The sequence below is a fragment of the Notolepis coatsorum genome (genome assembly GCF_963971535.1).
Source record: "Notolepis coatsorum genome assembly, chromosome: 9".
NCBI lineage: Eukaryota > Metazoa > Chordata > Actinopteri > Aulopiformes > Paralepididae > Notolepis > Notolepis coatsorum.
Genome location: NC_140173.1, coordinates 133,800,829 through 133,815,622, shown reverse-complemented (window position 1 = coordinate 133,815,622; position 14,794 = coordinate 133,800,829). Strand labels below are relative to the sequence as shown.

The window sequence follows — 14,794 nt, the reverse complement described above, 5'->3', positions numbered from 1 at the left end:
CGCATCGGCCAGAGGTAAGAGGAATCTAACGTTATTTCCAGCTCGATTGTCCATTTATTTCATTGCAATCTGTCCGATCAACGTATGGTGTCTTGCCGTTAGTGACAATCAAGGAATCATAAACGACCCCCCCCCCTTTCCTTCACGCATGATGGAGCATAATGTATAGCGATCATATGTATTTTAAATTTTTTATATAGCGTGTATAGGGACGAAACCCCAATCGATAATGTATAATACACGTCGGGGCCTATAGCGCACGTTCTAGGAATTGAGTGGGTATAGGGGGAGGGGTTGCTATCGCTGGCCGCACCTCTGGTCCTGCCAAGAGCGGTCTGGAGAAACCCACAGCATAATACGTTACTAAACTCCAACTCACACATCACACCAAAACAAAGAATGTAAACAAAGTGAAGTACCAAGCGGGGCTCTTTGGGTAGAGCAGTCCTCCTGTTTTTATACATAATCAGATTGTTTTTAGTAATACTGTGCACAAGCATTACACTAGAGGTTCCAGTAGTGGGCAGCTTGAATTGCCAGGTCCTAAAACCAACGCTTTAAGGAGATCTTTTATTTTTAGAGCATTAACTCTGTGGAATGGCTTGCCTCGGAACCTCTGCTGCATTTACAGTAGATTCACTTTTAAAAAGAATCTTAAATAGTTTTTAAATTGTTTTTAACACTGTAAAGTAATTTTTAGTTTTTGTTTTACACTAATGTAATTTTAGCTATATTAATTGTTACAGTAGGTTCATTATGCATTGTGTGTACTGACTTTTAATAATTTAGTTTTTTTGCAATAGTGATTGTTTTTGTATGTTTTTTGTGTGTGGACCCCAGGAAGACTAGCTGGTTGCTATCGCACCAGCTAATGGGGATCCCTAATAAAATAAAATAAAATAAAATCAGTCGTCTGGTAATCCGATAATTGGATTCCCGCTCCTCCCGGGCACGGTGTCCGAAGTGTCCTTGAGCAAGACACTTAACCCCTAACTGCTCCCGATGAGCAGGTTGGCACCTTGCATGGTCGCCTCCGCTGTCGATGTGTGAGTGCGTGATGCGAGTGAGTGGGTAAAACGCGAGGAACAAATTGTAAAAAGCGCTTTGGATAAAAGCGCCACATAAATGCACCATTTATTTACCATTTGGATATATTTTTTTGTATGCTTCCTCATCCATTGTCTAGTGGTGGACCTGTACACGTGTGAGATCCACTTCAACACGGTGCGTCTCATCGCCGTCTTCATCATCTGCCTTGGCTTCCTCATGCTGCTGCTGCCCGAGGACTGGGACCAGTGCATCATCCAGCTCAGCACCAAGCTGCGCAAGCGTGAGGAGCCGGCCGAGGGCAACGGAGAGGCGGGCCCCGGGACGGGCCTCAACTGGAACCGGAGGACCAGAACCTCCATGTCCACCTTCACACACTGAAGACCTTGGAACACACATTAGATATATTTAACACACGTTACAGATACATTTAACACACACCGACAACTGGGAGACATCCAGTTATGCTCATCCTTAAATTAAAAAAAAAAAAACGTTGCCATGACGACCTGCATGGTCATCGTATGCCCTGGTGCCCTTGGATGTGGATAGAGACTCGGGAAGAAGAACAGATAGCTGTATCACCATTTTTTTTTTATCTAAAATATCTCATGTTCCTTTTCGTTTGACATCCATATTTGACCTAGAATTGATCACAGTTGGTGCATGGGCTCATATCGATCATATGACTCTTTAATCTGTGTCTAGATGATTAGGGTGATTGATTGATTGATATATTTTCATCATTCTATGGGTTTGCTACATATTGTACTTAACACCTGGGAAGACTTGCAAAAATAGCAGAATGTTTTGTTTTTTTCCAGTTATGAGGGAAAAAAGGAAATATAAATGTATAATTTGTTTCAAGGCAACGGATAAACTTGTAGAACAAACACACACTCATCACCTTCGAGATCCAAAGAAGAATGCCTAAAAATTAAATAAAGTACTGAATGCCTAAAAATAATAATACAAAAAGGGAGCGACTTCACTTTACAGTGTCGTGCCTCAGGTGTAAGAACTTGACGGTGACATACAGTACCTGCCTTCTGTGCGCTGTACTGGCGATGCATTTCACACCTCCTGGATGTCCTGGAGCTCTGGTAGGACGTGCGTGAAGGGACCCGTCGTAATATCTGAGTATCAATGAGGCCTCTCTGTGCCAGTGTCTCATTAGAGGAGGCCAGGTTGTGTCTGAGACTGTGTTGATTGGCCACCGCTGTGATGGGCAGAGCGCCCCCCGCAGAGTCCAGGCCGACACCTCCGACGCTTGATCCACTTCTTCAGAAGTCACACAAGAAGCCCCCTAACCAAGCTAATCGATTTGCAGAACTTCTTCAACCCCAGGGTAGAAGGTTGATATTTTTAAAGGAACCTGTGCTGTTTATCATCAACTAAGACCTTTCAGTCCAACCTTAGAAAACTTGCAGTGTGTGTTTTAGTAGTTGAGATATTTGGAGCAGAAGTTATTAGCATTTTGTCCACAGTACTGGTGGTAGTAGTAGCTCCCTTCCAAGCTCTTAAGCCCAAATCAAAACTGTGGTGGAAGTCATTTTTGGATTCACTGAAAGGACATCCATGTAGATTAGAAAAGGCCTCTTAACAACCAGAACCATCCCTTTAAATGAACACTTCACCCAAGAATTTGGGTGAGTGGTAGTTGATATATTATTATAATTGTTGGGTGAGGTGCTCCTTTATTGGGGGACTGCATAAAGTATGCTGCCCTCATGTTATGGTGTCCTCGGTCCTCCCGTGGCCCGGTCCACACCACTTACCTCAGCAGTGTGTCTGCGCCGCGGAATGACCTTTTCATTTTGGCACCCCCCCGTTAACCCTTTCACTGCCACGCGACAGAAGGTTAACCCTTTACTATCACACAACCGGCTGTCGTGTGTGTGGCAGTGAAAGGGTTAACCTTTCTGTGTATTGTCGCAGTGAAAGGGTTAGGTAACCGTTTTGGTAGTGTGTGGCAGTGAAAGGGTTAACGGGTTAGAGAATCCACACAGCCCGGCGTGTGAGCAGAGTGGCCCTGCCGTGTAATTTGGTCCTGAGCCCTATTTTCTGCCGTCGACCCCGCCTGTGTGTGGTCAGCGTAAGCTAGCCGCTGCAGGCCAGCATGCTGGTGGTGTGGACCGGCCGTATACCACAATGCACACATTTTGCTGTTAGCTAACACTATTGCTAACATTAGCTACCAAAATGTACAACTGATGTTGGCTACCAAGAATTGCATATTTGATTAACACTAACTAGCATTATTATCTGTAACATTGGCTCTGACTTAGCAGCTCTGTTTGGTAGCAAATGTTAGCGCTCATGCTTTCAGCAAAAAAGAATGCTAGATGCTTTGCATTGTGGGATAGATTGACAATTTTTTTATCACATCAAACATGGGGCAGAACTTGGACTTAATACAGTCTTCCAATTACTTTGAAACTCAACCACAGATCCCATTGAGCCTCCTTTCATTTATATCACTAGAATTCACAGCTAACTCTCGGAGTCAGACACACGGATACACACACACACACACACACACCTTCAGCCACTATCAGCAAGGTTGTTGTTCTTGTATTGGGATATAGCAACAGTGGATGTAAAATTATTCTCACTGTGGCATTGCCGTAGGCCTTGCAAACGGCCGTTACTTGTCAAGTTTCAGTTGTACTGAGTGAAACTATTCTGTTATTTGTTATTACTCTTGTTTTGATAGTTAAGATTTTAGATTTTTTTTTTAATTTATGACATTACTGTTCAAGTTCTAAACACTGAAGAGGAATCGTTCCGGGGGGAAACAGGCCTACTGGCGCCAGGCCTTGGAACCGTGATTAGATGCAAACTTTTGCCTTGTTGTGAATGTATGACCATCACTCACCTACTAACACACGTTTGCAATATGCTGTTTTTTTTGTTTTGTTTTTACAGCAGCACTGTTGACTGCCATGGATTCTTTCTATGCGTCTTGCAGGCATCTTGATCAAGTTACATTCCGTTTCTCAGATCAAAACTCTGGATACATCCTAATGGACTTTTTTTTATTATTATATATATATTTTTTTTTTCTTTTTGTTGCATTTGGTTGCTGACTGGATTGAGCGGACACAGAGACAATTATGGGACAAGCATGCAGATCAAATTATGACCAGAAACAACGTGAGCAGTCCACTTCACTGCCTTTTTATTCTATCTTTTCTTTTGCAATAGAGTAACATCAGCACTGTTTCCCATTGTCATTCTCAATGACAATAAATAATGATATTGTATTCCTCTGGAATTATCGATAGACATAAACGTAAACCTTTGTAAGGAATGACAAGTTTTTACACTGAAATGCAAACATGTGATTATCACATTTGAGGAGAGGGGGAAAAGAAACATTTAGAAAGAGTTTAAATTAGTTGGTTGTCTTCAAGTGTAATCACATGTCCTATATATATATATAAAGAAAATAATACTTTGATACATTTCCCTGTGCCAGTTTGTTTTATCCTCGTCATTGTGTGTACCGTTATCAATATTGGAAGGTTTTCTAATTCCAATCTACCATTTGAAAGATGTGACACCTACTCTTTAAAAAATATATATTTCTGACATGAAATTAAAATGTGCAAAGGTTTCATGATAGCTATCATAGATAGTTATTGAAATGATCAGATAGCATGAGTCAAGAAAAGCTACATTTCAGTGGATGTAATTGTTTGTATTTCTGAAACGTTAAGCTGAAGATTGAACATAACGGAGTTTGGTAATAGGGCTACAAATAATGATTAAGTATTTATAGGAACTAATTAGAAACTACAGTAACAAAGCACATGAACAAATATTACTTAACTAACTGATTTAGTATTTAGAGATGAGCAGGTAGAAAATAGCCCCACCACTGCGACACCAAGACTTGTTTGATTTACTAACATAGTTCATAGGTACTTAATCATTGTTTTTGTGCCCCCTACAGTGTTACTTTAAGTTACATAATGCAATATGTATGTTTTTAATGAATCCCTTCATTTGCACAACTGTTGTCAGAAACCTTTGAAGTTGAACAAACATAAAATGCTATAAGGTAACAAGGTCATGACAATTGTCCCATCTTTTTAACCCTTAAAATCATTCAATCAAAAACCTTATGTTCATACGTGTCCAAATCAGTGATTTTAATCCATGTCACAAACTAGCAGTGACACGAAGCAACCTATGAAAGCAACAAATGACTGAATGTCTGATCATGTACAGCGTCGTCATGTCTAGCACACGTTATGTCTAGCACACGTCGTGGCTAGCCACATCATGCTCCACTCTTACTGTGATCTGGCCAAAGAAGAAAGTGGCTTGTCTCTCCTTGGTGGCTGCGGAGAAAGGGAGTCTGCTGCCCTCCTGTGGCCGAGAGGGGACCTGCAAGTAGTCCACCCTGCATGACGATGAGGAAGAGGAGGAACTGCCAGGCAGCGACACTCCACAGACATGCTCCTTAGAGTGGTGTTTGAAGCTGGTCTTTACTGTAAAAATGGAGTCAGAGCAGTATTTGGACTCGTCGCGGCCCGAGCTCTCTGAGCTAGAGCATCGATCGGGATGTGTGGTTGTCCTGCCCTTGTCCCAATCAGCCCGGCCCTCCTCTCCCCTCCCGACCGCCTTCCCCAGGCGAGCCCTTACCTTCTGCCTTAGGTTCTGCAGGGCACCCTGGAAGCGCTTGCTCAGCAGGGCATACAAAAGAGGGTTGATGTCGGAATTCAGCAGCACCAGCAAATAGGAAAAGGTGATGGCGGTGGACGGAAGCAGGTTGGATTTGCCCGATATGGCGTTCTCCGTGGCCTGGACCACCGCCACTCCCACGTAGGGGGTCCAGCACAGGAAGAAGGCTGAGATGATGAGGAAGAGACGGACTATTCCACGGTGGCTAATATGGTGCTGCTGCTGCTGAGAGGAGGTCTGCTTGGGGTCTGTGGAGCCACCATGGGCCGGGAGAGAGAACGAGCGTCGGGAGGACGTGGGGTTGGAGGAGGCTTGTGGTGGGGCACCAGAACCAGCAGGGCATCCCTCCCCTTGGACCTCAGACAAAAACCGCCCACTCACATGGTAGACCAACGTAGAAGATCCGTGGTGGCTTCCGCAATGCTCCACAGTAGTGGAATCCCCCACGGTGGTGGTGAGTTCGGAGGAGGAGGCGGTTGAAGACGGCCTGCTGCGCTGGAGAGAGTCCTCCAGGCTGTGGATCCTGCGGGCGTGGCCTCGGGCCACCTTGACGATATTCACGTGGCAGAAGAGGATGACGGCCGCGGGCAAGAGGAAGGAGACGATGACCACGAACCCCGTGTAGCTGGGGCTGTCGTCCCAGTTGACGGTGCAGCTGAACATGGGCGCCACGTAGCTGATGGAGCCCCAGCCCAGGAGAGGCGGGCCGCTGGTGGCCAGAGCCTGCAGCCAGATCCACAGGACCACGGAGCAGGTCCGCCACAGGGTAACGCGGGAGCTGTAGCGCAGGCAGTCTACGATGGATTGGTAGCGGTCGACGGCGATGGCAGCCAGCGTCAGGACGGAGGCCGTGCAGTACACAGAGGAGGTGTAGCCCACGTACAGACACAGATCCTAGCAGTCAGAGAGAGGGAGAGACAAGTCAGCCGTGCAGTACACAGAGGCGGTGTAGCCCACATACAGACACAGATCCTGGCAGTCAGAGAGAGGGAGAGACTAGTCAAACAGTGGGATACATACTATGTGCACTTTGATAATGGACTTCCTACTCTATAATAACTCTATGAGTGTTCTCAGATGTTTGAAGTACATGGAATGATCAAAACGCGGAAAGGTCTTTGGGATTACACACACACACACACACACACACACACACACACACACACACACACACACACACACACACACACACACACACACACACACACACACACACACACACACACACACACACACACACACACACACACACACACACACACACACACACACACACACACACACACACACACACACACACACATACATACATACATACATACATACACACATTAGTTCAAAGAAGAGTTTGAAGTGTTTGAGGGCTTATACAGACTGGAGCTTTGCAATAGTTCCATGGCTAACTAGGCAGAACTGTGGGTATCCAGTATGAAGAACAGCATGGATTGTGCTGAGAAAGGACTCTACCGATTGATACCAAGTAGGAAATAGAGCTAGGGGTCCAAAATTGTGAATGTACCATTTAAATTGGCTGGTAAAGTTGTGAATACACTATTCTGTCACACTACCCTGTCACACTATCACTCTACCCTGTCACACTATCACTCTAGCCTGTCACACTATCACTCTAGCCTGTCACACTATCACTCTAGCCTGTCACACTATCACTCTACCCTGTCACACTATCACTCTAGCCTGTCACACTATCACTCTACCCTGTCACACTATCACTCTAGCCTGTCACACTATCACTCTAGCCTGTCACACTATCACTCTACCCTGTCACACTATCACTCTAGCCTGTCACACTATCACTCTAGCCTGTCACACTATCACTCTACCCTGTCACACTATCACTCTAGCCTGTCACACTATCACTCTAGCCTGTCACACTATCACTCTACCCTGTCACACTATCACTCTACCCTGTCACACTATCACTCTAGCCTGTCACACTATCACTCTACCCTGTCACACTATCACTCTAGCCTGTCACACTATCACTCTACCCTGTCACACTATCACTCTACCCTGTCACACTATCACTCTAGCCTGTCACACTATCACTCTAGCCTGTCACACTATCACTCTACCCTGTCACACTATCACTCTAGCCTGTCACACTATCACTCTAGCCTGTCACACTATCACTCTACCCTGTCACACTATCACTCTAGCCTGTCACACTATCACTCTACCCTGTCACACTATCACTCTACCCTGTCACACTATCACTCTAGCCTGTCACACTATCACTCTACCCTGTCACACTATCACTCTAGCCTGTCACACTATCACTCTAGCCTGTCACACTATCACTCTAGCCTGTCACACTATCACTCTACCCTGTCACACTATCACACTAGCCCGTCACACTATCACTCTACCCTGTCACACTATCACTCTACCCTGTCACACTATCACTCTACCCTGTCACATTAGCCTGTCACACTATCACTCTACCCTGTCACACTATCACTCTACCCTGTCACACTAGCCTGTCACACTATCACTCTACCCTGTCACACTATCACTCTACCCTGTCACACTAGCCTGTCACACTATCACTCTACCCTGTCACACTATCACTCTAGCCTGTCACACTATCACTCTACCCTGTCACACTATCACTCTACCCTGTCACACTAGCCTGTCACACTATCACTCTAGCCTGTCACACTATCACTCTACCCTGTCACACTATCACTCTACCCTGTCACACTAGCCTGTCACACTATCACTCTACCCTGTCACACTATCACTCTACCCTGTCACACTATCACTCTACCCTGTCACACTATCACTCTACCCTGTCACACTAGCCTGTCACACTATCACTCTACCCTGTCACACTAGCCTGTCACACTATCACTCTACCCTGTCACACTATCACTCTACCCTATTACACTATCACACTACCCTGTCACACCATCCTGTCACACCATCCTGTCACACTACCCTGTCATACTATCACACTACCCTGTCACACCATCCTGTCACACCATCCTGTCACACTACCCTGTCACACCATCCTGTCATACCATCCTGTCACACTACCCTGTCATACTATCACACTACCCTGTCACACCATCCTGTCACACTACCCTGTCATACTATCACACTACCCTGTCACACCATCCTGTCATACTATCACACTACCCTGTCACACCATCCTGTCATACTATCACACTATCATATCATCATACCATCCTGTGGCCCAATGACTTAAACCACTTTCATGTCCTGGTTATGATTGCTAGGCTATATAGAGTATAGAGAAAATAAAGCTGCCATAATGCATGACTAAAAAACAAACGTTATTTTTAATCAGGGTTGGGATCACTCCTGATGAAGGCCTGAATAGGCTGAACGTTCTTTTATGTTCATAATCAACCAGCCATATAATAAAGGCTTTTTAAACTTTAAGTGTTGCCTTGGACTTTAAAATTTTATTTTTTTATGTTCACAGGGTTGGGATCAATTCACCTTCAATCCAATTAACGTTAATTCAAAATGTAAACAGAAATCAACATTTTACTTGCCAATTATGGAACATCCATTCTCATTAGCTTGTCAACAGATAAGATGATACAATTTAACTTTTATAGTAATTACAAAAGAATAATAATAATACACACAATGAAACTTTTCATGCCAAACGTTTTTCAATATTTAAAATTAGAAATGTGGAGAATGTTGCATGACGTACGTTACGGTCCACCCAGCTGGTGTTCATGACGGAGACGGCTACAAAGGGCATGACCCCCACGCCCACCATGAGGTCACTGATGGCCAGGTTGATGATCAGCACCGACGTCACACAGTGGAACGTCTTGGTCGCAGCCACAATCAGAATGACCAGAGAGTTACCTGGATACAGCAAATAAATGCATACAGTGTACACACAGTCTACACACACATTCTGGGAAACTATTATTTGGATGATGTCCATTTAATATTTTTTCTTTTTAATCATAATGCTAAAAATTGCTTTCCATATTTTGTACCTTATTTGATGGGTTGCTATAGCAGAAACATTTCACTACCATTGTACTTGCGTGACAACTAAATACTCTTTTGACTTTGAAATGGTTCCCTTTTTTAAGAAGCCGTCTGATTCATAACAGAAACTTAAAAGTATGTTCAATCTATCTAAAAAGCACATGCACAAGTGTTTTTGAGATATTAAGAAGTTAAGTCTTTATTTTATCTTTTTGCCATCAAGACATCTTTATTGGGGAAAGCGTTTGGATACAAGGCCCTTCATCAGGTCTCCCAAATCCTACTTCTAACATCTTAACCCTTTCACTGCCACACTACAGAAGTAGTAAAGGGTTAACCTTCTGTAGTGTGGCAGTGAAAGGCTTAACCTGCTGTTGTGTGGCAGTGAAAGGGTTAACCGTTTGGTAGTGCGCCAAGTGCGGCAGTGAAAGGGTTAAAGACAGACAGATGGACAGACACACAGCTGCAAGAAGCCCAGTGTGCCCGACAGGTAATCCAGGCATGAGTACTGATTGTACAAGTATTGATTGGACTGTCCTAGAAGAAGTAATTGTTCCAACCGAGTGGCATTCACATTTCCAACAGATGTTTCTAATGTCTTTGGCCATAATAAAAAAAAAAATCTGATCATTATAGGCTACTGTACAGGGAAAGGTTTACATTTGCACTGCTGGGGCTGACTTCCTGCCTTAATTATTTGGTGAGGGAGGCAAGTTCTAAGTGTTTTTACTCAAGTTCTGTAGCAGTCCAGAAGCACTGAAGCCTAAGTTTATTCGTTGCTCAAGTGTTTTTATTTCACAGAACTTTATACAGGTTACACAAATAACCTGTTAATAGAAGAATAGGACTTCACATAAAAAAACATTACCTGCTCTCACACTCTGCGCCAGGCTATGAGCTTTAACTGGTCCACTTACTCCTCAGTACAATATCTACAATATCTAATATGAAATATGGTACCCTTTTTTTGTAGCAGGTTTTATTTGCCAAGCTTGGGAGAGAAGGCAGAATACTTTGTTTAAAACAGGGCTGTATAATCATTTGTAATTATGTCATTAAATTAAATGCAATGAAATAGTGGAACACGGCAGTATTTTTGATGTCTTATAATCATCAAATAATAATAATTTGATGGGCACTTTCTGTGCATGACACAAAAATTAAATAATCAATCAATCCATCTACTTTAAGTTATACCACTCCATGCTGCTTACCCGTCACAGCGCCCAGGCACATCAACACCAGGAGAATCTCCAGGACGAGCTGGGTCCGTGGGGTGAGCTGTGTGGCCTCTGTCGTGCTCACGTTACCAGCGGAGGACGGCTGAACAGGTGCCACACTACCTCCCAGCCAGTCGTAGTTCAGGTAATCCATATTGCACTCACTCCCCGACCGGCCTGTGCTAATTTACGTTTTTAACATGGCAAATAAGGGACTACTCGGCCTAAGGAGAAATTACATCTTTCCCCTTCTGATCTCCCTCTCTTCACCACCTGTCTGGTGAAGCTGCTCTACACTCACCTGCGCTTCCCCTTTTAGAATGAGGGAGGAGAGAGGGGGGAGAGGGAGAGATAGCGAGAGAGAGAGATAGAGATAGAGATAGAGAGTGTAACTGCACCTGTAGGCTAATTCCAGTTCCACCTTCAGGCCAATTTAACTCTTTCTTTGCAATGAATTAGCAAACACCATCATGAGTAATGGGAAAAGACAGACAGACAGACTAACAATACGGTACATACATAGATATATATATAACTGACAACAAACCCTAAAAAGGTTCTTAAAGAAATTATTTATTCCAACACTTTTTTCCCACAATTGACCAATTCAAAACACATCGACTATTATATTGCAAATGCATATAATAAACAAAAGAAATAAAATCCCAATAAAATTGTTGGGCAAAGTACCCAGGTGTCTAAATCCAATTTATGTATTCATTGTATTGTATTTATTTGACAGTGGACTGAGAACAACAGTTAAAAATTATATGTAAATTGCTATGGTCCATCATCACAGTCTAGATCTAGGATAATCCAATTTTCTCCAAAAAGGCATGTGCTGATTGCTTATGCAAACAAGGAACAAGGAACCAAATCACATTTCCAAGAGTTGCTGCTCTTCTGCCAACGCAGACATTGACCTCTAGCCCCATAGCTAGTTATAAAAACAAACCATCTTAAAGCTGCACTGTGTCCTTTTGGGAGAAGATATGATGCATAGACCAAGTGCTTCAACATAAATCTTAAATGTCTTGAGTCTATGTAAACAACTATGTCAAAATGTAAAGTATGTGGACAACACAATGAATGTGTACCATCTACAATCCAATTATTTAAACTTTTTTGAGGTTCAAAGTTCCCCCTCAAAACGACATAGTGCAGCTTCAAATCAAAGCACAACACATTTGCATAGCTGATGACAAGTTGGCATTTGAAGGGTTTCACACCAAAACACTATCCATTTTGGAATTCGAGTATTACCCAATATTAACTGCACAATATTTCCAAAAGAATAAATTATTTCATCCTCTTCAATGTTACCATTTTGTTATCCAATAACTTCAGTTATATTCCATAATGAGTTTCACTTTCCTACCAGCAGCCATTTTGTCAGAGAGGGTGTCTGTTTTTTGTTTGTTTTAGTTTTTTCAAATGTGAACACGGCATTTGGAAATCAAACCCTTCAATTGAAACGCACATGAGGCGAACTGGAGGGCCTCCATTTCTTTACAGCAAGACACATGGACCCTCTCAACCTGTGAAACTATTCCCACAGGCCATTTCCATACCAGGAGGAAGTGTCCTTACTAGTAGTCAACGTGCCTGGTTGTAAAAAAGGTTTCCGAGTTGACTGCACCTCAGTCGGAGGAGGCGAGATGCTGCCGTGTGTACTCCCAGACCAGCAGGGCGGCGCTCACGTGCACGTTGAGGGAGCGGATGATCCCTTGTTGAGGGATCTCCACACACACGTCCAGCAGCTGCAGCAGATTGGCAGGGATGCCTTCCCGTTCGTTCCTGGCGGGAGTGAGAGTGTTAACACAGAGTGAGAGATCGTTCCTGACAGGAGTGAGAGTGTTAACACAGAGTGAGAGATCGTTCCTGACAGGGGAGTGAGAGTGTTAACACAGAGTGAGAGATCGTTCCTGACGGGAGCGAGAGTGTTAACACAGAGTGAGAGATCGTTCCTGACGGGAGTGAGAGTGTTAACACAGAGTGAGAGATCGTTCCTGACAGGAGTGAGAGTGTTAACACAGAGTGAGAGATCGTTCGTGGCGGGAGCGAGAGTGTTAACACAGAGTGAGAGATCGTTCCTGACAGGAGTGAGAGTGTTAACACAGAGTGAGAGATCGTTCCTGACGGGAGCGAGAGTGTTAACACAGAGTGAGAGATCGTTCCTGGCGGAAGCGAGAGTGTTAACACAGAGTGAGAGATCGTTCCTGACGGGAGTGAGAGTGTTAACACAGAGTGAGAGATCGTTCCTGACGGGAGCGATAGTGTTAACACAGAGTGAGGTCGCTTTCACATAGAGTTTTGGAGGACTCGGTGCGGTTCTGGGGGTGAAGTTGCAACATTGTTGCATTCTTCATTTGGTTCGCCTGCGTTCACATAGAGAAATCTGTCAGCGGACCGAGACCTTCTGAACAATGTCACACGGTCGAAAAGGGCGCTTGTCTATTGGACAGTGGAAATGTGTGTGTGGCTGCAAGCCTGTGTGTGCGTGCGCGCGTGTGTGTGTCTGTGTGTGCTGTCTGCGAGCCGTCCAGATCAGCGGAGCGAGTTTTGACATGGCATTGATCCATTGTTCTATTGAAGCACATTACCACCATCCTCTCGCTAAACAACTTGTAGACCAATAATAATAATATAATAATAATAATAATAATAATAATAATAGTATTGACGTGGCATTGATCCATTATTAATGCCGTGCGCCTCGGTAATAATAATAAGCCGCGTGTTTCTTCCTTCTTCCCAAGATGCACAGTTAGATATATAGATAGATAGATAGATAGATAGATAGATAGATAGATAGATAGATAGATAGATAGATAGATAGATAGATAGATAGATAGATAGATAGATAGATAGATAGATAGATAGATAGATAGATAGATAGATAGATAGATAGATAGATAGATAGAGAGATTAGATGCAGTGTGCTTGTTTTGCAGTGAGTGCTGCAAGCAGTGGTAATAATAATCACTTCCTATATTTGGTCCGCTGAAGCCGAACCGAGACCTACGTTTTCAGGCGGACTAGAGTTCGCCTGCTTGGTCCGCGGACCGAGTTCGACGCGCATTCACACAGACCCGAAAAACCGGACTATCGAATTCTGGTCCGAAAGTCCGGATCAAACAGCCCCTGTGTGAAAGCGACCTGAGAGATCGTTCCTGACGGGAGCGAGAGTGTTAACACGGAGTGAGAGATCGTTCCTGACGGGAGCGAGAGTGTTAACACAGAGTGAGAGATCGTTCCTGGCGGGAGTGACTCATGATACAAGGGATAGGGTTGATCAGTAATGCTGAAGGTGTATGTTGTTACCTCTCCTATATTTTCTTTTATTTCAAACCGTTATTTCTCCTCAAAATCAAACCAAAGTCTCCCTCATTTTCAATTCATTGAACAAAAACTACTGTAGTAACGTTCCGATTCAGTAAGGATGTGTTTACATTTGCAGATGACGCACAACTGTGTCAACTTCAATGATCAAACAAGCTTACAAAGTTATACAGAGACGTTACAGACAATATCGTCCTCCTCTTTGAAACTGGAGGTTACTTCTACCAATATCTTGAAGGAAAAGCACACCAGAGACTCCTTTCTTAGGCAACTTAAAAAGGTCAGAGAACGGCGCAAGAGTGTGCATCACATTGTCTATTTCATTGTGGTATGACAACTCTTCACCAGACCGGATCTACCAGAGAGTTCTGGAATGCATCACATTCACATTCAGCGAACCAGTCTGAGGGAGAACACTGATGGATATTAATTGACTGATTAGATTCTTGAACTTAAAATTGTATTATCATTATTATTTTTATTTTATTAAA

At 43.7% G+C, this 14,794-nt stretch overlaps 3 protein-coding genes across 4 annotated transcripts in view; 1 reads left to right on the top strand and 2 right to left on the bottom strand.

The window, feature by feature from the left end:
* slc35f3b (solute carrier family 35 member F3b) overlaps positions 1–1,428 on the top strand; it is a gene marked incomplete at both ends in the record, with an annotated part of 207,838 nt that extends 206,410 nt beyond the window's left edge. For both annotated transcript variants that reach the window (XM_084322278.1, XM_084322279.1), the window contains one exon: positions 1,187–1,428. In XM_084322278.1, coding sequence (XP_084178404.1) covers positions 1,187–1,428 — 242 coding nt within the window. The remainder of the gene's footprint in view (positions 1–1,186) is intronic.
* A 3,882-nt stretch (positions 1,429–5,310) lies between these two features.
* On the bottom strand, positions 5,311–11,115 carry LOC311234764 (5-hydroxytryptamine receptor 1D; the record flags this gene model as incomplete). The annotated part of the gene is made up of 3 exons (XM_084322008.1): positions 5,311–6,633; positions 9,449–9,609; positions 10,956–11,115. 3 exons carry the CDS (start codon positions 11,113–11,115, stop codon positions 5,311–5,313), a joined length of 1,644 nt encoding a protein of 547 aa, XP_084178134.1.
* A 399-nt stretch (positions 11,116–11,514) lies between these two features.
* Positions 11,515–14,794, bottom strand: part of tarbp1 (TAR (HIV-1) RNA binding protein 1) — a gene marked incomplete at its 5' end in the record, with an annotated part of 155,527 nt that continues 152,247 nt past the window's right edge. Inside the window, one exon of the mRNA XM_084322007.1 lies at positions 11,515–12,758. Within this exon, the coding sequence (XP_084178133.1) occupies positions 12,602–12,758 (157 nt within the window). The 3' untranslated portion in view covers positions 11,515–12,601. The remainder of the gene's footprint in view (positions 12,759–14,794) is intronic.